The sequence below is a fragment of the Primulina tabacum genome, chromosome 18 (assembly GCF_025594145.1).
Source record: "Primulina tabacum isolate GXHZ01 chromosome 18, ASM2559414v2, whole genome shotgun sequence".
NCBI classification, from domain to species: Eukaryota; Viridiplantae; Streptophyta; class Magnoliopsida; order Lamiales; family Gesneriaceae; genus Primulina; species Primulina tabacum.
In genome coordinates, this window is record NC_134567.1 from 22,978,967 (window position 1) to 23,002,514 (window position 23,548).

Genomic DNA, 23,548 nt, shown 5'->3' on the forward strand with positions numbered 1-23,548 from the left:
GATTATGTTTGAAGTCTTGGTAAAAGAGACATTAAAAATTATCTGGATTGTGAGGTTGTGGCATACAATCAAGAGTATGCTAGGAGTTTCGATTAGCCAATTGTTAAGTGCTAGGTTGAAATGTGTTTGTACAAAGGATTGTATAAATCAAAGTCTTCTAGTGAATCCTTTCTAAGTTGAAGAAAGGGTGATGTATGAGTTTATCTCTGAACACCTATAAAAAAATATGTATCTCTTAATTTATTGCATCTCATTATTTATATTATTTTTAAGATTAATTTTTGAAGCATTTTATGTGTCTTTCAATTACCAAAATATTGCATATTAAGTGTTTGATATAATGTTTCGACCGAATCGTTTTTATTATTTCAATTTGCATATTTTTAAATGCTTTACAAAATAGTTAATCAGTTTTTAGATGGATTATTTTGAGTTTTTTTCGCTTGATTTTATAACCAAACTCGATTGAATTTCTCGGTGCTCAGTTCATTTTTGGACATTTCAAATTTCTTAGTGCTCTGTTCATTTCTGAACATTTCAAATTATATTTGAATCACAAAATATTTTAAAGTAGTTATTCCCCCCTATGAACACATTTATGACTCTAACAAGTGGTGTCAGATACGATTGTTCTTGAAAGAGAATTTAAACTGTTTTTTTATCTTTAAAATTCGATTTTTCAGATTTTTTTAACATATATATGTACATGTTGAATTTTCGGACAGCTTGCAGCAACCTTGAGAAAAATGATATAACTCATTGCTTGAGTTTTGAAATGATAAACCAATTTTTGCATTGCAAACTAGACTCGTAGAATATTGCAGCGGTATAAAATTTTCAGCATATTTATTCTTGAGGAAAAACTGTTTATTCGTTAAAATTGGACTATGTGTGTTGCGGCAGAAAATGAACATTGACAAAAGTTGACTTTTTGTCAAGATGTTCAAGGATGTTGTACTAATCAAGGAAAAGACAAGTATATTCAAATTTTAGTCACATTTCATCAAAAAATCTGTCTAAGACATTTATATCATTTATAAAAAGTACTTGATTTTGATGCCGACATAATATTCTACATTGTGCTAGCGTTGATTTATGTGTTAGCATGCTTAGCAATATTCTCTTATATTTATAATTATATGTAGTATTTAATAAAAGAATCTCTTAAACGTCTAATGAATAACAAATATATTTTGATTTTGTGTTACTTGAAATTTTGAATTAATATTTTCTATTCTTGGTGAAGCTTCTTTACTCAACTTAATATATATATGTATCAAACATATTTCAATGTGAGTTGAGATTACATATTTTGTGATATTATTTACACATTACATATTTTGAAAATATTTACATTGGCTAGTCATCTTTTACTTTAATAAATTTCAAAAATATATGGGGAGAGCTAATTCTAATTTTTAGGGAGAAATTGAATTTAAATCTCGAGGGGAGAAGTTTGTGGTTAATTTGTTTTAAAATCATCTTTTTGATTCACACAAAAATGAGGAGAAATATATTAGATCAAATTCTTTTTATCCAAGTTTTGTGATATATTTTTAAGTATCAATAATTGTCTTGTTTATTTTATTTGATAGACATATTGTCAAAAATAAAATTGATATATTTTTCCTTACAAAAATTTACTTAAATGAATAAAATTATTTTAAATTTGATTATTTATTAATATTGAAAATTATTGTTGTGTATATTGAATAATAAAATAAACATGTTTTAAAATAATAAGTAAAAAATATTCATATTTATAGATAAAAACATTTTAAATAAATAACTGTTATTTACGTTAACGGTTAGTTCAAATAAATATTTAAAAAATCACAATCATAAATTACAAAATTCATAGGATTCTATGAAAAAGTTTATAAATGTCAATAAAAGTTCTGTAAAAATTGTTATGCAAAAGAATTCAACAAATCTATGCTAAAAATACACTCTCAATTTTTTTTAATAAATTGTAATCGTACACACCATGAATATAAATGTTTTTCAAAGTAACATATATTTGATATTAATTAATATTTTTATAAAAGATTCAATAATTATATCACGATTTAAAACTTTGAACGTGAATCTTCCAAGATTTTTTCATATTGAATATTTTGTCACTCTTAAAATTCATGTTTCTATAATCGAATTATTATGTTTTCGTCACAAATTATAGTTAGTGATAATTATGTAAATGTAATATTTAAAAGTGTAAAACAATTCAAATGTCATATACCAACCTCTCTCGTAACAATGATAATAATCACACCCTAATAATCCTAACGATAATCACATTTTTTGTAATCAATGAAGATCAAACACATAAATACACATGTACATACCTTGGCTAGGGGTGGGCATCGAGTCGGATTTCACGGGTTCGGGTAGTTCAGGTCGGATACCCAAAAATTTCGGGTAGCACATTTACAACTCGAACCCGAACTTTAATTGGTGCTACCCGATGGTTCGGGTACCCGAAATTTTCAGGTATTGTCAGGTACCCGATTTCGGTTATCCGAAATTTATGTCAAAAATTTTGTTTTTTCAGTTACCCTTGGATCTAAGGTAGCGATGAGGTGTTTGTCCGACTTAATCAAATGTATACTCACTTTTTGAGAAGAGGCGGCTAAGACGCAGCAAAAAGTCAGGTACCCGATTTTTTTTCGGGTAGTAAATTACTATCCGAAACTAACTCGAAAATTGTGTTTCGGGTTCGGGTTTCTAACCGAACATAAATTTATGATAAATACCCGACCCGATCGGGTCAGATCGAGTACCCGATACCAGATCACAAACGCCCACCCCTAACCTTGACCTTGATGCTAATGATATAAACGAGCGCTTGTCGTTAGTTTTTATTTATAGACAATTATAATGATATAATTCAAATATTTTAATTAATAATACAACCTTGAACACATATATTGACCTGACCACTTCAGCTAATAGGATTAATTGTTGCACCAGAAAAATGTTTTTTAGAAATTTTATGATTTTTAAAATAAGTGATTATAGAATTATGATGTGAACAAGTCAATCAATCTAGAAAACCAACTCGTCTTAAATATCGATTAAATAATTTATTTTTTTAAAAAAGTTGAATGATCTTGGTTATATATTTGATTCAACAATTCAAGGGTTATTAATATTTGCCTACCAAACACGGCCTTGTTTTGTCGCAGCCAAAAGAAGAGCTTTATGGCTAAGTAGAGAAATGGCGGTATATTGCCTTCCAGTGTCTTTGGAGTATTCGGCCTGCTTCCCTCTCTTCCCCGTAACTGGGTTTTTGAAGTTGGGATGAAACGAGACCGAGAATTGATCGAAGTGTCGGATGATGAGTGGTCCCTTCACTCCGATTCCTTCAAACCCTCTCGAGTCTTCAAACCCACGCCCAGTTCTGGAAACCCCCCTCCACCCATTGAATCATTCGCTTACAATCCGAAACCCATTCATGTAATCGACAGTTCTTCATCTTCCGAGGAGAACGGAAACGTGGGTTTTAGAAATGGTAACGAATTCGAAGGGCTGGAGGATGAGGATGCCGACATGGAGATTGGTAAGAGTGCGGCAACTAGCAATCGCGGGAATAGGTTTGTGATTTCGGATGATGAGGATGACCCAGTTGAGTTCTCATTTTCTTTTTCGGACGAGGATGATGATGTGGGGGAGGAGGTGGAGGAGGAGGAAGATGTTGTTAAGAAGGCCCTGCGGAAGTGTGAAAAGATTTCTGCTGAGCTGAAGCGGGAGCTGTATGGTACAACCTCGGAAGTTTGTGACCGCTACTCAGAGGTGGAGTTGGGTGCTTCTTCTTCAGTGAGAATTGTCACTCAGGTAATTATACGAAAATGTGCCCGCTTGGACACGTTGGTGTGTTGCAATGATTGATCACAGGCATTTGTGTCTGGAAAAGAGTATGCGTTTTTTGTGTTTCTTCAACTTGAGATATATATATATATATATATATATATATATAAATAACCTTTTTTCAAACGTTGTACAATTTCGTATGTAGAATGATGTCAATGAAGTGTGTGGAAGTGGAGATTCGGATTTTAAGCCAATACTGAAGCCATACCAGCTTGTTGGAGTCAATTTTCTACTACTATTGTACAGAAAGAAAATCGGGGGAGGTATTCTTCATTTATTGTAAGATGCAATCTGCATGTTTGGGATTGGGAGTTGATTTTGATTGCTTTATGAATTTCAAGCATTGAAGTTGTAGCAGTAGGAAGTTTAGAAAGTAGAAATTCGGTTTTTCAAGTTAATTCATTTGTTACCACACTAAACAAGACATTGAATTCTTATTAAGACAATTCAGTTTCGGGAGAGAGAATGGATTACAAGCCACTGTGCCACATCGAATTCTACCTTTAATTATGTATAGGATGGGCCTTCTTATGTGGTGAGATTATCTTATGCTTGCTAGAGTGGGGGCTGCTGGCAGAGGGTCTGGGGTTATATCTTTGTGTAAAATGACTTCTATTTTCGTGCTAAACTAGTGCTTTTGACATGCAGCTATATTGGCTGATGAGATGGGTCTTGGTAAGACTATCCAGGTTGGTTGGTTGTCGTTTATTTTTCATCTGATCATTACTTTCGAGTGTTTTTAATCATTTAAATTGCAACAACTGTAAATTAAATTTTGCATCTCAGGCTATTACATATCTGACCCTTTTGAGGCATTTGGAAGATGACCCTGGTCCACATTTAATTGTTTGTCCAGCCTCTGTGTTGGAGAACTGGGAAAGGGAGCTTAATAAATGGTGCCCATCGTTCACTGTGCTTCAATACCATGGTTCTGCAAGATCTGCTCATTCAAAAGAGTTGAATTCTCTTGGCAAGGCTGGTTTGCCACCACCTTTTGATGTTATTCTTGTGTGCTATTCACTTTTTGAACGCCACAGGTTTTGTCTGCTACAAAAACGGTTTTTTGGTTTATTCCTTGTAATTTGAGTTTATCTTGTTCTTATTCCTGAAAGCTATTGTTCAGTGTGCAGCAGAAAGATGACCGAAAAATACTTAGACACTGGAAATGGGGCTGTGTTTTAATGGATGAAGCTCATGCTTTGAAGGATAAGAACAGCTACAGATGGAAAAATTTAATGTCGGTGGCACGAAATGCAAGACAGCGGCTGATGCTTACTGGGACACCATTACAAAATGATTTACATGTATTTTAGTTGCAACTTGTTCTATTTTATTTGGTTCCAGCGTTATATCATTTACAAAACTTATAAATAATATATCTTGCTTTTTTAGCATGATTATGTGTTATGTCATTTTCTACTAATTTGTTTTTCTATATTTCTTAATTATCATGGGATTAGAGGAAAAAATGTTTTTCCACTTTGTCAGCAATAAAAAATATTGCACGGATTCGTGGGCAGTCAAAAGGAGGAATACAGAGATATTTTTCCTGCGTTCCCTCTTCATTGATTATTGGTTTTATAAATGTGCAGATGATAGGTTTGGAAATTGATATATTTTTATGCCTATATTGGTTTTGAAGTTGTTGAGGTATACATTACTGTAGTTTTAAAAATATATTATTCCCTTTAAGTTTGAGAAATGGGATAATACATGTTCCAAATTGTAAATTCTATCATAGTTTGGAAGTTCCTCAGCATTATCAGCATATCTTGTCAATGGATTCTGGCTCATGTCTTACTTTATGTGTAATTTCCCATGTATGTTACGGTTTTGAACTTTTCTTGATCTGATTGACTCTTTATACTTTATTGTAAATAGGGACATCTATACTGGTTCCTTTTGTTTCTTCAACCTGTATGCCGATGAATAATGAGTCACAAGTTGAATGTTCTTTTTTATGGTACCCATATTTCTGGAAAATATAATTCATGTCCAAACATTGACCTGAACTATAGACTTTTTTAAACTTTGGACCTGTGCTTATAACTTATTTGTGTCATGGTGATGTTTTATCTGTTAGTTTACCTTTCAAAAGGCTACTGTTTTGTTACATTGATAGATCATTAATTTTTTATGGCTACATACCCAGAGGCTGATTGATTTTCTATTATTTTAGAATCTGATACATGGGATCATAGATATCCACTCCAACCTTTTTCTCTCTCTCTGAATTTGCAGGAGCTGTGGTCTATGTTGGAGTTTATGATGCCTGATCTTTTTGAAACGGGAGATGTTGACTTAAAAAAGTTGTTAAATGCAGAAGATATAGATTTAATTTCTAGGATGAAGTCCATTTTGGGCCCATTCATCTTAAGACGGTTAAAATCAGATGTTATGCAGCAGCTAGCTCCAAAAACACAGAAGGTACGTTGTTTATCAGCCTAACCCACTAAAAAAATTCTACAGCTTCTTTGTTTATTTGCAAAATCTAATGGGACCTTGATGTCAGTTTAGATTGAGTATGTTCTCATGGGAAAACAACAAGAAGATGCTTATCAAGAAGCAATTGAGAATTATCGTACTGCATCTCAATCTCGTGTGACGAGGTCTTCAGAAACCTCCCTACACAACATTGCTAGTATTTTACCTCGGCGACAAATTTCTAATTATTTTTTTGAGTTTCGTAAGGTTATGAATGTTTATTTATTTTTAGTTTGTTATATTTGTTTAATGCATAATTGCATACGTTTAATAGATGTGCTTGTGTTTTCCATGTTTTCAGATCGCAAATCATCCTTTATTGGTGCGACGCATTTACACAGATGATGATATTGTTCGTTTTGCTAAAATGTTGCATCCAAAAGGTGTGTTTGGCTTTGAATGTACCTTGGAACGGGTCATTGAGGAGCTCAGAACTTATAACGACTTCTCAGTCCACAGGGTAATACTATTTTTGAAGATTTTGGCCTCATATTCTTTTAAAATAGTTTAACGTATACTAATTATAACACTGTCGCTTGTGTGAAGGTTGTTGGAACCCATCATCGTGCATTTAGTGATACTTTAAATTGTTCTTTCCTGGGAAATTGCATTGATAATTTGTATGGGCCGGTGCTGTTGTACGAAAATATGGTTCTTTTAATGTTATTCTGAAAACTACTCTTCTTGTTCTGTCGTTGGACATCTAATACTTCAATAGGAGGAGTACTCATACTTTTGCTTGCCCTTGAGTTTTTTTGTGTTCGCCAGTGAGATACAATACATGAGTTTCATTTGTAATTTAAAATTGATGAGAAAATACAATGGTTGAGCATCATTCACATCCTATAAAAGTTTTAAATTGATGGAAAAATATTGATGGTGAATTAAACTTCTGCAAAAATGTCGAGGGTTCAATTTGTATGTAGTGTCTATGGTAAGTCAGCCTAAACAAGAATTGGCTAACAAAGTTGATATTCAACCTCATGGCTATTTTGTTTCTATAATCAGGTTTGTAGGATTGCCGTTCAGGCTTAGACAATGAGTGTTTAAAAGATGCTGACTTCTGTTCTTTATAGTCCTCTTGGTGATTTAAAGTCTAACAAATCTATGCATACTCTAAATAATTTTGCTTATGTTATTTAATTCAAAATTTTATGCTCCAGGATTTAGTATCATAAACTCTATTAACATTCCACAATATAATTGTCATCCGCTATTATTGTAAAACTTTATATATTAATAAATTTTAGTTTCGTATCGAAAAGAAAAAAAAACCTGAAAATATTTTTCTCCTACTTCCTTGAACTCCGACTTTAGGTTAGTGATTACATTTTATTCTTAGTACCTGTTATAACTTGTGGATTTGTTAAATGTTTTTGTGTGCATTTCCATATTTCATGTCAGCGTTTAATTATTATTTGAAATATTTTGCTTGAAATGATGCATGTGACTTGCACTGATATTCACTTTACTGTCTTTCACAGCTTTTACTATATTACGGGGATGCCAATGTGAAGGGAATTCTTTCTGAAGAACATGTTATGGTTTCGGGCAAGTGCCGGGTATGCGAAGTGGCTTTCTTTTGAAAGTATTAAATAAACAGAAGCCTTAGCATACATCGGGGATGTTCAGTTTCTTTAGCTTGCGTATCAACTATAAATGGAATAATGGATATTTTTTTGGCTTAGGCATTGGCCGAACTACTCCCTGTACTAAACCAATATGGACATCGTGTTCTTATATTTAGCCAATGGACGTCAATGCTTGACATATTGGAGTGGGCTTTGGACGTGATTGGTGTCACTTACAGGCGCCTTGATGGAAGGTAACGGTTTCCATTGTTAAAAATGCACCTGATTGGTATAGTATGGCATGCCAATACTTTTTCTGATAGATATCATAAAAAATGTTGATAAATTTGACTGCCATGGCTAGAATTACAGAATATTATTTTTTGAGGTTCATTGTGTTTTCATTCGTTAATCGCTGCATTTGATATGAGAAAAGCTACTCCTAATTTGTGCTGTATATCCTAATAACACAAATATCCACTTCACTGAAAGAAAAATCTGACAGAAAAAGGAAAATCTAACCTTAAGCGTCCAATTGGTCTCGATGTCTATGAATTGACAAATGGAAGGGCGGTGCAAATGGCCGTAATATTAGTTCAAAATTAGCTCATCAATGCAGCAAGATTATAATTCAAATTAGTGCATTTCGGCAAACATTCAAACATAATTGCAAGTAGTATTGCCATCGTTGGTGATCAAATGTTTGATCCCAAAACTTGATCTTCGAGGCTTCGTTGTTGCTAGGATTATAGCTGAATGAATGGCATGCATAACGTTGTTTACTATGTTCAAAATTCATACCATTTTATTATTTAAAAAAAGAAATCACATAAGCTATTTGTGGAGCTTGATATGTGTTTCGTATTGTCAGCACACAGGTGACAGAAAGACAGACAATCGTTGATACCTTCAACAAGGACACCTCAATCTTTGCATGCTTGCTGTCCACAAGGGCCGGAGGGCAGGGTTTGAACTTGACTGGAGCTGATACAGTTATAATTCATGACATGGATTTTAATCCTCAGATTGATCGGCAGGCTGAAGATCGCTGCCATCGTATTGGGCAAACCAAGCCAGTCACAGTATACAGGCATTGTTCCCTCTTCCTCCATTTTCTTGAAATCAAAGATTGTGATCTGAACTGTGTCGTGTTGCATGCTCGCTCCATTATATTCTTCTCTAGTTAAATATTTAACAATGATTATTGTTTACTCCATTTTTCAAGGCTCGTGACAAAGAATACAGTTGATGAGAACGTTTACGAGATTGCTAAAAGGAAGCTAACATTGGATGCAGCAGTGCTGGAGTCTGGAATTCAACTTGATAATCAAGGTGATGTGCCTGATAAGACTATGGCTGAGATATTATCATCCATGTTGCGGTGAAGAGGGCTATGCACCATAATCATATGATTATTATGTAACTTGAAATTTTATAAATTTACATTTATGTTCCAAAATTTTGCTCAAGATATTATTTTCTAGATTTGTTAGTTACCATTTTCGTGCGAGATATTATTTATCAAATCGAAAGTACAAAAATCAGAGTAAGGTTCCTTTTCTCTCTCAAACTGAGCTTCATAGCATTTATTAAAGAGTTCATACATAGAAACATGATGATCGAGTACTTCACAGCCCATGTCAATGACACACTACAATGGTTCGATTATTTAGATACGAGATCAGTCGATGTCATCAAGTAATATCGACACTATTTCACATAGAAAGACTGGTGGGTCGATGGAGACCTTTGCAACCATGAACGTCGATCCATTCAATCTGAATCTCGACTTCACCGCATTCTACGTTCCTCAACCTGAGACTCATATCTTGGGTCATCTTACCTTTGTTCCAGACGACACAGCTTTCATGAGCTAGGCAATTCTCTTGGCTTGGCTGGACCCTATCTACTTTAGTGTTTTCTGGGAGATCTTGCAATCCCATTTTCAGGCATTCTATGTATGGTTTAATGTCGATTTGAGCGTCTCCCATGCTGTCGTCTCCGGTGAAGGTATCTTTGTCATACACACACTGAAAAGTAAAGATGTGAGTACATATATATAATTGCTGGTTCACCCGAGGGGCCTGGGTTGGACTCAGGTATCCGGAACTGGAGGTCGAGATGAACGGAAATTTGATAGACGATTGCTCTAGAAGTGGGACGTAAATCAAGATTTGATTATGACACTTACGAGAAAAATAGGAACATCTAGATACTTGATATAAATCGTCAACTCGTCGTCCCATTCGGGGTTGCAGCTGTCCTTGACGGCTTTAGTCTTCACCCGCTGCAAAGTAAATATGCTTTAGACTATATGATACCAGAATCTGCATCAAACTCGAATTCTGTGATAAACTGACCGAAATCGATCCAAACCAAGATTTTAAAAAAGGCACAATGACTTATAAGTATTAATACAAGGGCCCGTGGGAAGATTTGGCTTTCCTATTAGACAAGATAGTAAAGCCACAAATTCTTGAAAGTAATACATTCGCATTAAACAACTTGGAACTACACCAAAACGATGAACAACAGATCATTATCGAGTTCCCATAAACTAATTCCTCCTCAAAATGTGGATCGACTATAAATTTCCCTTGATTAACAGAAAACATAAATTATGGGAGTCAAAATTTAATCAGAAAACCACCTCAAGTATATACGCTGTAAATCGAGTTCCAAGTTAAAGAAACCGGTAAAAAAATATCCTGTTAAGATTGAAATTGGATCTGACTCAGCCCAAAGATGAGCTAAAAAACGAGATGATTGTCCAAGTCTATATATACAACTTTCAGATATTTTATCCAACGACATGGGACAACTAACACACCCATGATTCGACAAAAATATCTCAAACCCTCTAGATGAAAAGGAGTATACATACATATATACATATAATCCAAGAATAACTAAATAGAGACAGACCTGCTCGCCGCATGTGACGACAACGTAAGGATCACTGGTGGCCGTGTCTCGCACAGAAAGATTGATACCTCGTTTGACCCGAATCCTCAGCAGACCCAAAGCATCCATTGGTGAACAATTCTTTTGCGAGTGAGAGAAGAAGTATGTAGATGACGATGAAAAAGAACTTGTGCTGCCTACTTTACTCCACCATTCCAATTATTACAGGTGGACAGGCACAATCAAATAAAACCTGGTGATTTATGACGTATTCTTTGATAAATTAGTTATTTTTCCAGCTTAATTTTAAAATGGCAAAAATTTGTGTGATATGGTTTCACCTATTATATTTTGTGAGATGAATTTTTTATTTGAGTCATCCATGAAAAAGTACTACTTTTTATGCTGAGAATATTAATTTTTATTATGAATATCGGTAAGATTAACCCGTCTCACAGATAAATATTCGTGAGATCGTCTCACAAGAGACCTAGTCTTTCGAAATTAGATTAGGTTTCACTTTTATTTTTCGAGGAAAAAATGGGGGTTTTTTTTTTTATTTTTTTGTTCCTCTTCTTTAATCCTATTGCTTTTAAATTAATATTTATGTGATTTCTATTTTGGTATATTACATGGTGATATAGTTTTGATACATATTGTATCAAAAAAAAAAAAAAAACTACCATGATATTGTCCAACAAATTAAAATTGTGTCGTGAATCAATCTCCGACCATATCTATGAAAACATAACTTTTTTTGTCGAAAATATTATTTAGAACAACAAAAATGTTTTTTTTTTGTTAGTTATGTTTGTTGGAACTATTTTGTCGGATCACGTGAAACCGACTCGTATTTGTTTGGTCTTCTCTTCAACTTTTTTTTAGTTAATTTTTTTCTTTATTATGATTATGTGCTATAATATACGTATGATGGCAACTTTCTCCACGGGTTTGGGGCCCCGCGAGGAAAACCCGAAACGGGGATGTGGATCCCCGATTTTTTCGGGTTTGGGTTTGGGTTCGGGAATTTTTTTAAATCCCCGATGTAATTCGGGGCGGGTATGGGATTACTATCCCTATCCCTATCCCCAAAATCCCCGAACCCGCCCGAAAATAATATCAATAATAAAATAATAGTATTATTAATATTAATAATATAATAATATTATTATTTTTTAAAATATTAATAATCTTATTATTATTGATATTGATATTAATATTAATATTATCTCTAATAATAATAAATAATAATAAGTTTTGGTTTGAAAAAATCTCTGAATTCGTTATCGTCTTGCCATATTAATATTTTTGAAACGGAGATGAGAGCGGGGATGGGAAGTTGATCCCCAAAGTTTCGGGTTTGGGGATTCCCCGAATCCGAAAAAACGGGGATTGGGACGGGTATCGGGTTGGAGATGGGATTCAGGAATGGGGATGGGGATGATAAACTCGCCTCCGCTCTGATCCATTGCCATCCCTACGTATGCACGATCACAGAAGAGTTTCTGCTAGAAGGTGAAATAGGAACTCCATAAATCAATTTTTTATATGTATATAAATATAATAAATCTTAAAAAAGACTTGAAACCCAAATTTGTCGCATGTCCCTACATTGCACCATCATGTTTCACGTGTGGTACTTGCTAACTTCTAATCATGTTTCACGTGGACACATTCGAATATAATTTATTTATCGAGCTTTTTTAAATCGAAAAGACTTGGGTGTTTGAATGCGATAATAATATTAGGCAAAATTTTGTGTGAGATGCTCTCACAAGTCGTATTTTATGATACGAGTTTCTTATCTGTGTCATCCATGAAAAAATATTATTTAATTATGCTAAGAGTATTACTTTTTATTGTGAATATCAGTAAGGTTGACACGTCTCACAGATAAAAATTCGTGAGACCGTCTCACAAAAGATCTACTCATAAAATTGAGTGAAATTCTAAGGAGATTTTAAAGAAAAAGTCCAAAAGTACTTCTATCCAAACATGACATAAAATAGCCTCTTTGTTCCAAGTACGCTCTTAAACATTTGATGAAATCATCACCATGCCGAGGCCTTAGCATTAATGAAATCGATCGAACATATATTTCTAGTGCCGAATAAATCAAAACTTATTTTTAGACCGACCAAACTCCATACCTAAAATCGAACTAGCCGAATTGATGTTCTTCGAAATCGAAATAACCGAATCGTGGGTTTAAAATAAGGGAAAATATCAAATATGATCATATATATTTGTCTATTTACAGTGTTGTTACTATATTATTTGGATCAATCTTTTATCCATTGATAAAAAATTATAGCTGATAACAGAGACGTAACTTTATTTCTTATATTTATTGCAGCTAAGAGTCTCATATTAAGACTGGTGTAATTTGTAAATGAGAGTTTACACCTAATTGGGTGTCAATGGAATGAGTTATCTAGTAGGTATGTGTTTTATTGTTATTGTTGTCTCATATCACATTGGATATCAGTTTTATCATTTTCTTTTAATCGACGTCGTCCCCCAGCAAACCACTCTCACCCATTAAGATTTGGTGACCTTTTTTTTAGGACTCACTCTCCCAATGAGATCATACAACGTAACATCAACAGTTTGACACATAAAAGGTTTAAGATCACTAATATCAATATTTTTCTTAATCATGCATGCTTAACCTAATATTTATGTAGTCAAATTTCAAGTATTTATCCTTTACATTTTTTTTTTTATAATTTTGTTTTGTTTTTTTATGAAGTGACGCCCATTTGTGAATTATCATATCAATACTCTTAATAAAAGTCAAAAAAATATAAAAATGATCAAAATTGAATGATATGAAACTACAATCCAATTTTGATATAATGGATGACCAAAATTGCAAAATAACAGATATAAAAGTCGAAAATTGCAGTTTCCACTTAAAACAACCAAATAAGCGAAGTGGAATGACGAATACATAAAATTGGCCTAAAATGTGTGATATATATATATATATATATATATATATATATATATATAGACACACACACACTAACAAAATTGGGAAAATATTTTTAGATCTTTTTAATAGTTTAAGTTTAATATTTCATAAAAAAAATGGAATTTACGAATATCAAATTATATTACTGGTTCCATGACTCCCATCTTTATATAATGGGCTAGCCTATTTCACGGGCCTCAAGTATTACCGGGCTCCGAGAATCTAATCATTTTTGGGCCTGGTAAAATTTTAACTTCGACCCACCTCAAGTGTCCAATAATAATCTGTAATTTATAATGGCGGAAAATTGAGTGCCACTCAGAGAGATTCAGCAGACCAGTTTCAGTGGAGAAGACGACGATGCCGATTGTATCTTCGGTTCCGATTATTCCGTGCTGTTCGAAGCTGCCTGCGGTTCGTGTAACGGCTGCCGGAAGTGGCTACGGGATTTCTTCTCACTCTTCTTCGGCTTTCAGTAGAGTTTGCTGGAGCTCGCTGCGAAATTGGATGATTACCCCCTTGGCGAGGTCTTCGAAGAAAACCTCGATCAAGTGTGGTGCCGCGGTGCGGGAGATAGACGAGAGTGAGTTCTGCGATGTCGTCTTAAAGTCAGAACGTCCGGTCCTTGTTGAGTTCGTGGCTATTTGGTGCGGTCCCTGCCGTTTGATTGCTCCCGCGCTTGAAACCCTAGCGCAGGTACGGTGGCTATTCAGTTATTGTTTCTTAATCGTATGGCATGATTTCCACTTGTTCGATGGTAATAGATTTTACATGTGGGTGCTTGATTTTAAAAAAAAATTCTCATGATTGACTTAATTTTTTGGTGAAAGTCAAGGTGAGATTGCGGCGTGCATTTCAAAAGCCGACATCAAGTAGTGTTTTCATTATTTACTGGTACTCGATCACAGACATTAATACATTGATGATATAACACTATCCTTATGGCATCACTTTCTTGGGGTCCCCTTCCAATGTATCCATCCCCATTAGCGCATTAATTTTAGGACTAGAAGGGATTACAGAGTCCATCTCACAAAAAACTAGTTTTTAAATGGAGGAGAAAAAGTTTGATATGTCTGTTCATGCATCTCTTCTCATGCAAAATCTACCGCAATTGCAGTCTTTTCACATCTGGTTAGAAGCACACCATTTCAGAGAACGTTGCAAACTATTGTTACCTATGAGTTAATTTTGTGAAATGTTTTTTTATTAATATGACGAAGTTGAAATGATGTTTAACACTGACATGTAATTTAGGCACTCTAGTAATTTTCAAAATATTTGCATGGAAAAACGGTATGATAAAGGACACAGCTTCCATTCATCAAATAGAGAAGAATTTCTTATCGGAATGGTTTCAGGAACAAGGGAATCATAGTTTAGCAAAACTGAGAAATTGATTGTCATTTGCTATTGATACCTTTTCTTTAAAATTGAGAAAGGTTGGTGATCTGGTATTCCTGGAAATGTGTATATTAATGTAACCGTGAATATTACTTTTTACTTAATAGCCTCTTATATTTTTCTTCTTGTAATGATTCTTTTTGAAGGATCGAATGTTTTGCACACATGAAAGGGTGATATACAGATTGTATTCAGGTTGTGTTGCCAATTCTGCATAAAATTACATTTAATGTGTTAAAATAATGTTACATCAATTAACAAATGCCCCTTTTGAGAAACTGAATATGGTAATGAACATATCTGAATGAGACCTTTGTGCATAATATTCTTCTGTAATTTTTCCTTTAACGAAATTCTCAGGAGTATCAAGAAAAACTGATGGTTGTTAAAGTTGATCATGATTCAAATCCACAACTGATTGAGAAATACAAGGTTTATGGATTGCCAACATTGATATTCTTCCAAGATGGCCAGGAAGTTCCAGGAAGCAGGAAGGAGGGTGCAATAACCAAAGCTAAACTTAAAGAGTATGTAGACAAACATCTGAACTCGGTATCCATCTTTTAACCCTCTCTGCATGGGTAAGCAATCCATACCTGCATCTCCTTCATAGAAATGATTACATTTTTATGTTGAGGTGACAAATATTTTAAATGTCCTATACATTTATAAGTCATGTTATTGTACATTAGAGCCATTCCTAGGTAAATATATATGTCCTATGCATGATTGTAATATTCAAATAATAGTAGTCATTACCTTGTATCTTTATATTGATCAACTTTGGGAGAGGAGGCATATAGATCTGTGCTAGAATCAGTTTCAGTATACCAATCCAATTTTAGTGTTAATATTGCGAATGATGAGTTCTGTTATTTGTACATTTGGATCTTGACTTTTGCTGGACAAACACAAAGGAAACATGTTTTACATTGATCAAGAAGAAACGTGCCAAAGAAATAATTTTACAAAAATATTTAGGGATGTATCTTTGATAAGTATACTTGCATTTACTTAACTAACTGAATTTGAAATGTATTATGAATTTGAGGTTAATTTATTCAAAAAAAAAGTTGACTGAAATTATCTCTTTTTTTCTGGGTACTTTCTCAACAAAATTCTGGATAAGATGCGGTAAAGGAAAGTGTGATTATGATTTACAATATTTGTATAAATATGTTGATAGTAATATATTGTTGCTAATCAATCTTCCTTTGTTTTTTCTAATAGCGTTACTTTCAGCCTGGTTAAAAGCCTTTGAAGGGATGCCGATTTTGCTTGACCAAGAAAATGTGATTGAAAGATTTGGGAATGTTTTCTTGATTACTTTTCTAGTATGGAACGAGTCTGAATGCATGATTTGACTGGTAACATGATGTGAGAAAATATACACCAAGGCAAAAACTAAACAAAATATATTTTATTACTTTATAACATTATAAATCTTAAAATGAATGGAACATACACTCAAATAATCCATAAAACCTAATCTGTTAAGTATCAGGTTGTTTATTCAGCGGCAATGCTAATTGTTTAGGCAGTTTGATTGTTATTCTTGTTTGTGTGGTGTTCAAGACCCACTGCATCATCTGGAATGTATTTACCCCAGAACCAGTGAGCCTTCCACACTCTGTTCATCTCTTCAATTGGCATGTTCTTTGTCTCCGGCACGAACAAGAACACGAACACAGTCATCAATAGCACAAATCCAGCGAAGAAGAAGAACAAGCCGAACTTCATGTGGCAGAGCATTGACAAGAACAGTTGCCCGATCACAAATGTGAAGAACATGTTGACGGAAACATTGATGGATTGTCCTGCAGATCTGATTTCCAATGGGAAGATTTCACTGGGAACCAGCCATCCCAAAGGACCCCATGACCAAGCAAAAGCAGCTACATATATGCAGATGAATGCCAGTGCAAGGTTGCCCATTCCTTTGCTGAATGCCCCGTCACCTGAAACTCCGAAAACAGATGCAATGAGACATCCAACACCAATCTGGCAGATGATCATTTGAATGCCTCCCTCCAGGAACAACACCCTTCTCCCAAATTTATCGACCACTAAGATGGAGACTATAGTGGCTAAAACGTTGACAAGGCCAGTCACGACTGCAGACATGAGCGAGGCGTCGTCCCCGAATCCCAAGGTCTTGAACAGAACAGGAGCGTAGAACATGATGACATTAATGCCAGTCAGTTGCTGGAAGAATGGAATCAAGCATGTGATCACCAACTGTGGCCTGTATTTTCTTTCTATAATCTGCTTCCATGGGTGCTCCACCAGCTTGGATGCCTCGCTTGCCTCCACCAAATCTGAGAATTCAGTGTCCACAGATGGCGTACCACGGATCTTTTGCAACATTTCACGTGCTTTCTCTTTCTGTCCTCTCTCGATCAGGGAGTTGGGTGTATCTGGCAAGAAAATAGCACCAACGGTCATGATAACAGCCGGGGCAGCCGCCAAGGCAAGTGAGACCCTCCATCCATTCTCCTGCATCTTTGATGTACCATAGTTGACAAGATTTGCTGCAAAAATACCAATGGTGGTGGCCATTTGGAAGCCAATGTTGAGTGCTCCTCTCAGCTTTGGTGGTGCCATTTCAGATAGGTAAACCGGGACCGACTGGTTGGCGTAACCGATACCCACACCAAGCAAAATACGACCAACGATCAACATCTCAACGTTGACAGCTGCTCCATTGAGCACAGCACCGATGAGGAAGATCAGACCTCCTGTGGTCATGGAGATTTTCCGGCCGAAGGCGCGGGTTGTGATCGAAGCGAAGAAGGAAGCAATGAGTGCCGCCAGGTAAAGGGAGGATGTGAATAGGGTCAACACGTGGTTCTCGAATTTACAGTACTGGTTGTAGTCACCAGGAGCCTTCTCCTTTGCATACACAGAGGGGAAGAATTTCTGCAAGAATTCGTCCATCGATGTAACCCCTCCTGTAAAACACCAGTCACAAAATTGGTTAATGAACATCTGGATGAGAAAATCTTGGATCAGGGATTTTCATTTCTTTTATACAATCATTTTCTTGAAAGGCTGAACAAGAGATCCGAACCTGAGATACCAATGTCGTAACCGAAAATAAGACCACCCGTCGCAGCGACCATGCAGGCCACGACGACGAAGGGGGTGACCCGGGCTTCATAGTTCGCGCCAGTTCCCACGTCAATAGCTCCAACTGCCATCTTTACAACTTATACACAAATCACCAATATACTTAGCTGGAAAACTAATAATAGATAAAATCTTTTAAAAAAGAGAACTTTATACAGATAAAGAGGAGCTCTCAAAACGGAAAAAATAATTACAGTTTTATTGCATTTCTTGCTATATACGATGTTTGAGAGACCTCTGAATCTTTTTATTCTTCTTTTTCGGTTTTTTTTATATATTACTTATTCTCAGCTACAGCTTGAATTTTTCTGAGTTGAGCCAATGGGTATTTGTACTGATGTTTTTGGGGTGAAGAAGCCATGAATTAAGGATCGAAGGAGCTTATTTTTCTCAGCTATTCATTTGGGAAACCAATATTTATTTATTTAAATTAATATCGAGTGGCTCGTTCCTTATTTTATCCCGATTATTAATGCTATCTCGTGTATTATTGCAACAAATCAGGTAATTAGTTCTGACCAATCCACTTTTGTCCTAATTGATCAAATATGGATTATTATTATTATTATTTTTTACTAATTCTAAACCACAAGGTTGCAATTTCTGGCTAAGAATTCACCAATGCCACTGATTTCATAACCTATAAGATCGAAATATATGGTATTTTTTTCTTCTTTTTAGGAAATAAAAGTGAGTAAAGATAGGAGAACTAGCTATAAGAATAAAAAATGTATTTATCTTTAAAAATATATTAATATAAAGGTATAAAAAAATAGCAAACGAGCTGTTAATTTTTCTATATTTTCTTGCTGAAATATCGAATCGGATTGGCACAATCTCTCCAATGATTTGTGTATTTAACGTTACCAAAATGACAAAAACTTGTGTGAGACAGTCTTACGAGTCGTATTTTGTGAGACAAATATCTTATTTGGGTAATCCATTAAAAAATATTATTTTTTATGCTAAAAGTATTACTTTTTATTGTGAATATCTGTATGGTTGACTCGTCTCACACATAAAGATTCGTGAGACCGTTTCACAAGATATATGCTCTACCAAAATATTCATGTAAAAACAAAAGTTCGACTCTGGATTTATTTATTATATTAACAAATAGACGACTTATAGAACAATAACTCGGGGTTATACAAACATCGATATTTTAAGTTCATTCCAAATATTATCAGTTAAATAATTGTAATTATGTTACTAAATTATTTTTTTATTAAGCTCGAATTCTTTTCATTAAATGTATGTATTTCGTGCATTTTATTAATTCAATAAGTACACCAAATTCTGACGAAATTTTAATTGCGTAATTAACTTTATAAATCTTCCAAAACTTGCAATTTAGTTTCAATTCTTCGACGTAATAAATGAAATTTTTACAAAAGGTTGTTTTTACAAAAAATAAAAAAATAAAAAGTTACAATATTTTATCAAATTTATTAAATTATTTTCGTGATGGATTTCATTTTGCCCATTATATTACAACACACTTCCTAAATTAATCAATTTTTAATTGTAAATTATCATTGCTATTGTCGAATTTTTTTTTGGGTTATATAAATTTTTTTTTTCATGATTTCAGGTTATTCTCCGGGGAGGATGTCCAGTCCATCATGGAACACATAACTAGGTTTACCATCAAGTGCAGTGAATTAGCCAACCTGGAGAACTTCAATAATTTAAAGTTGCGGCTATTCCCGAATTCTCTCACAATGACTTTATTTGCTTGGTATGCCTCACTCCCCAAAAATTCAGTGATGAGTTGGCAAGAGATGGAAATGTAATTTCACATCCAATTCTATAGAACATAGCCAGAAGTGTGTATTATTGATTTATCCAGAGTCACCCAAAATAAAAGAGAATCTGTAGAGTCTTTTATTCACATGTTAAAAAAGATGAAAAATAGGTGCAAGGTGTTCTTGCCTGAGACCGAGTTCGTGAAGATGGCACAAAAGGGGCTGGATTTTGAATTAAAGAAGAAATTCCAAGGTATTGAGTCCAGGGACTTCTTTGAGCTGGCTGCCAAAGTTGCTGAATACGAAGAACTGTTACAGGAAGAGTCATACAAAAAAAACTGCTATGGGGTCTTATTATCATGAGGTGGAAGATGTGGTATTGGCAGAAATTCAATCAGCTGGTTCTTGCACAGTTACCCTACTAAAAAAGAAGACGCAAAACCTGAAAAAAAGAACAGCTCCCAACTCCACAAAGATATGCAATATGCATTTGATGTGTCAAAGACCGATGAAGTTTTCAATTTCTTGGTAAAAAAAAATTCATCACCTTTCCACATAATCACTTATGCCACCCAAAGAAGAGCTGAAAGATCAAGAGTATTGTAAGTACCACAACTCGTACAATCATGCTACTAAATCTTGTTGGGCGTTCAAGAACATGTTAAAGGACATAATTAACAAGGAAATCGTGAAGTTCCCTAACAAACAAGAGTCTATGGCGGTGGATGATGATCTTTTTGCCTTAGTAGCTTTGGTTAATGTGAATGTGACAGATTTGAGGGATCTTCTCAATGACAAAAAAAGCCGATCCTTTGCAGTGAAATACCGAATAATCAAGAAATGCTGGACCCCAAAGGGTCAATTGTTTGAAGCTCATAGAAGGCATAGTGCTGATCAAGTAAGAACAGTTCAGCAGCATTTCCCCAGAAATGTTGGTGAATCCGCGGCCTATCGGCCGAGGAACCAACATTACTTTGAGAGACCAGTGCGTGAGAATCAAGGGTTCAGAGGGGAATCATCTCATGAGCAGTACCAGAGATACTCGGACATGAGAAACATATGTAGAGTTGAGTCGCGAAGGGTGGAAAACAGGAAAGTTTCAGCTGAAGAAGGCAGAGAGCGGCGTGCATATGAAATCTCAAAAGAAAAAATGATTGAGAACAGGAGAGTAAAGCTCAGGTACGTTCTTCCAGCTAGAGGTGAGTTCAGTGAGTCTTGAAGAGTGGCCCAACACAAAAAGTTCCCTAGGCCACCGACTAGGACTCAAAAGAGACGGCTGTTGAGAGAAAGAGTTATTGCAAGAAGAGAAGGGTCAGATAAATTGAGAAAGGAACCTAGAATTGATATTCCAATCACCAGGGATCAGGTGGGGAGTAAGTCCAAGTTTGGAAGATCGAATACTGAGGATAAGTTAGTGGACGATGATGATGATCTGTTAAGTGAGGAAGACGATCAAAGAGGAAAAACAATCAATTTTTGTTTTGGAGAGTTTCACATCACTGTGGATTGTGCCACAGGAGTGGTGATACTACCAGAGAGATTTAAAATGATGGAAGAAGATAATGATGATTTGATGCCCAAGGAATCAATGCAAAAGGAATATCATTCAGATAAACTCCCTAAAGAGAGTTCAAGAGTGATTATAAAAGAGGATCACCCAAATAAGCTTAAAAAAGTGATACTTGAGAAGCCTACACCGGCCATGACTAAGCACATAAAACCGTTGTACGTCAAAGCCCACGTGAATGGGAAGCCAATGTCTAAGGTTTTGATTGATAATGGTTCAGCTGTGAATGTTCTTCCATTAAGAATGTTAAAAAGTCTGGGCAAAACTGAAGAGGACTTCATTCCTACAGAAGTTTCGGTTGCTACAATTACAGGGAAACCACCAAGACCATTGGAGTATTCCCCGCTGATGTTACTGTAGGGAGCATGTCATCTTTGTGTGCATTTTTCGTGGTAAACTCGTCCGTCAACTTCCAAGCGTTGTTAGGCAGAGATTGGATCCATGTAAACCAGTGCATCACATCCTCAATGCACCAACTGTTGCTATTTTATAAAGGGAACTTTGTGGAGGTTGTAGAAGAGGGTGGACAGCCCTTTCAAACAAGCACAAGTGCAATTGAGGCTAGATATTACAATGAGGATTTTGGGCCCATCAAAATTCGTAGCAATAATAAGAAAGAAAATTCATTGTACATGCAAACTCCAACTCCAAGCTCGGTGTTGGAAGGAATCCTTAAGCCTATTGTTATCGTGCCGCCTAAGCTGATAATTCAGCAGCTGATTGAGGAGGTTTATGATTTATTTGAACCAAAAAAGAAAAGAGGTAGCTGCAACCTCTACATGGAAGGCGCATGTGCAGCAAGTGCTGAACAAATTAGAAGGGGAGGAAGCATGTGACACCTATGGAACCGAGGTTGTCCAAGAAGAAGAATACGAAGAGGATGAACTCCAAGTTGATGAATTGTTGATGGCGCCATCTCAAATGGAAGATGGCCAACACGAGGTACAAGTTAGAATAGATTAATTTGGGGGAGCTTGAGGATCCAAAAGTTGTGTATGAGAGTAAGTTACTGGAAGAGCAGTTGAAGCAAGATTTGATCAGTAAGTTGAAGGAGTACAAAGATTGTTTTGCATGGAGTTATGATGACATGCCAGGGTTGGACAAGAAATTGGTCGAATACCGACTTCCACTCAAAGATGGTTTCAAGCCATTTCAACATCCATCTCGCCGCATGTCAAAAGAAGTCGAGTTGAAAGTAAAATTGGAAGTCGAGAAATTGTTGAGGGTCAAGTTTATAAAGCCAATCAGATATACCGAATGGTTTTCGAACATTGTGCCAGTCATGAAAAAGAATGGCAAGGTCAGAATATGCATTGACGTCTGAGACTTGAACTGTGCAACTCCCAAATATGTGTATGTAATGTCGATACTTGATATGTTGATTGATTCAGTGGCTTGGAATGAATTGTTATCCTTCATGGATGGATTATCAGGTTACAATCAGATCAAAATAGCAGAGGCAGACACTCACAAAACAACATTCAGATGCCCAGGAGCTGTTGATACGTTTGAGTGGCTTGTCATGCAATTCAGGCTAAAAAACGCAGGAGCCATGTATCAAAGGGCTATGAACTCGATCTTTCATGATATGATAGGGCATCACATTGAAGTGTATATAGACGATATCGTCGTGAAATCTAAACAAGCTGCTGAGCACATCGAACATTTGAGGAAGAGCTTCCAAAGAATGAGGCAACATGAGTTGAAGTTAAATCCATTGAAATGTGCCTTTGCCGTGAAAGTAGAAAATTTTTTGGGATTTCTGGTGCATCAAAGGGGAGTCGAGATGGATAAAAACAAAGCGAAGGCTATCATGGAGGCAAATCCGCCTAGAAACAAGAAAGAGTTACAACGCTTCCTTGGGCAAGTAAATTACTTGAGACGTTTCATTTCT

The 23,548-nt window shown here is 35.3% G+C and overlaps 4 protein-coding genes across 6 annotated transcripts; 2 read left to right on the forward strand and 2 right to left on the reverse strand.

Moving 5' to 3' along the window:
- Positions 1–3,159: 3,159 nt before the first annotated feature.
- On the forward strand, positions 3,160–9,781 carry LOC142532533 (protein CHROMATIN REMODELING 19). 3 transcript variants are annotated; one of them, XM_075638810.1, is made up of 12 exons: positions 3,160–3,834; positions 4,016–4,133; positions 4,519–4,559; positions 4,657–4,907; positions 4,994–5,174; positions 6,112–6,297; positions 6,388–6,561; positions 6,656–6,814; positions 7,839–7,916; positions 8,043–8,179; positions 8,797–9,015; positions 9,151–9,781. In XM_075638810.1, the coding sequence occupies exons 1-12, from the start codon at positions 3,301–3,303 to the stop codon at positions 9,308–9,310; spliced, it is 2,238 nt and encodes a 745-aa protein (XP_075494925.1). In that variant the 5' UTR covers positions 3,160–3,300; the 3' UTR covers positions 9,311–9,781. The 3 variants fall into 3 exon arrangements, with proteins under 3 accessions (XP_075494925.1, XP_075494926.1, XP_075494927.1); XM_075638811.1 differs by having other exon boundaries at positions 4,519–4,545; positions 4,727–4,907; XM_075638812.1 differs by lacking the exon at positions 9,151–9,781 and having other exon boundaries at positions 8,804–9,005.
- On the reverse strand, positions 9,482–11,057 carry LOC142532534 (protein C2-DOMAIN ABA-RELATED 7-like). The gene is made up of 3 exons (XM_075638813.1): positions 10,851–11,057; positions 10,117–10,212; positions 9,482–9,955 (listed from the first exon to the last, which is right to left on the reverse strand). Exons 1-3 carry the CDS (start codon positions 10,956–10,958, stop codon positions 9,641–9,643), a joined length of 519 nt encoding a protein of 172 aa, XP_075494928.1. The 5' UTR covers positions 10,959–11,057; the 3' UTR covers positions 9,482–9,640.
- Positions 11,058–14,108: 3,051 nt separating this feature from the next.
- On the forward strand, positions 14,109–17,118 carry LOC142532616 (thioredoxin X, chloroplastic). Its single transcript, XM_075638932.1, has 2 exons — positions 14,109–14,502; positions 15,571–17,118. Exons 1-2 carry the CDS (start codon positions 14,167–14,169, stop codon positions 15,775–15,777), a joined length of 543 nt encoding a protein of 180 aa, XP_075495047.1. The 5' UTR covers positions 14,109–14,166; the 3' UTR covers positions 15,778–17,118.
- LOC142532615 (sugar transport protein 10-like) lies at positions 16,611–18,638 on the reverse strand. Its single transcript, XM_075638931.1, has 2 exons — positions 18,281–18,638; positions 16,611–18,161 (listed from the first exon to the last, which is right to left on the reverse strand). Exons 1-2 carry the CDS (start codon positions 18,408–18,410, stop codon positions 16,744–16,746), a joined length of 1,548 nt encoding a protein of 515 aa, XP_075495046.1. The 5' UTR covers positions 18,411–18,638; the 3' UTR covers positions 16,611–16,743.
- Positions 18,639–23,548: the final 4,910 nt, after the last annotated feature.

What these genes read in the sequence shown, in the direction of transcription:
- LOC142532534 (XM_075638813.1), bottom strand. Translation starts at nt 10,958, where the DNA reads ATGGATGCTTTGGGTCTGCTGAGGATTCGGGTCAAACGAGGTATCAAT. An exon ending in TCGTCACATGCGGCGAGCAG is followed by an intron (nt 10,213 to 10,850) that starts GTCTGTCTCTAT and finishes TTTACTTTGCAG; the next exon opens with CGGGTGAAGACTAAAGCCGT. An exon ending in TAGATGTTCCTATTTTTCTC is followed by an intron (nt 9,956 to 10,116) that starts GTAAGTGTCATA and finishes TTTACTTTTCAG; the next exon opens with TGTGTGTATGACAAAGATAC.
- LOC142532616 (XM_075638932.1), top strand. Translation starts at nt 14,167, where the DNA reads ATGCCGATTGTATCTTCGGTTCCGATTATTCCGTGCTGTTCGAAGCTG. An exon ending in CGCTTGAAACCCTAGCGCAG is followed by an intron (nt 14,503 to 15,570) that starts GTACGGTGGCTA and finishes CGAAATTCTCAG; the next exon opens with GAGTATCAAGAAAAACTGAT.
- LOC142532533 (XM_075638810.1), top strand. Translation starts at nt 3,301, where the DNA reads ATGAAACGAGACCGAGAATTGATCGAAGTGTCGGATGATGAGTGGTCC. An exon ending in ATTTTTTTGAGTTTCGTAAG is followed by an intron (nt 6,562 to 6,655) that starts GTTATGAATGTT and finishes CCATGTTTTCAG; the next exon opens with ATCGCAAATCATCCTTTATT. An exon ending in ACGACTTCTCAGTCCACAGG is followed by an intron (nt 6,815 to 7,838) that starts GTAATACTATTT and finishes TGTCTTTCACAG; the next exon opens with CTTTTACTATATTACGGGGA.
- LOC142532615 (XM_075638931.1), bottom strand. Translation starts at nt 18,410, where the DNA reads ATGGCAGTTGGAGCTATTGACGTGGGAACTGGCGCGAACTATGAAGCC. An exon ending in TTACGACATTGGTATCTCAG is followed by an intron (nt 18,162 to 18,280) that starts GTTCGGATCTCT and finishes GGTGTTTTACAG; the next exon opens with GAGGGGTTACATCGATGGAC.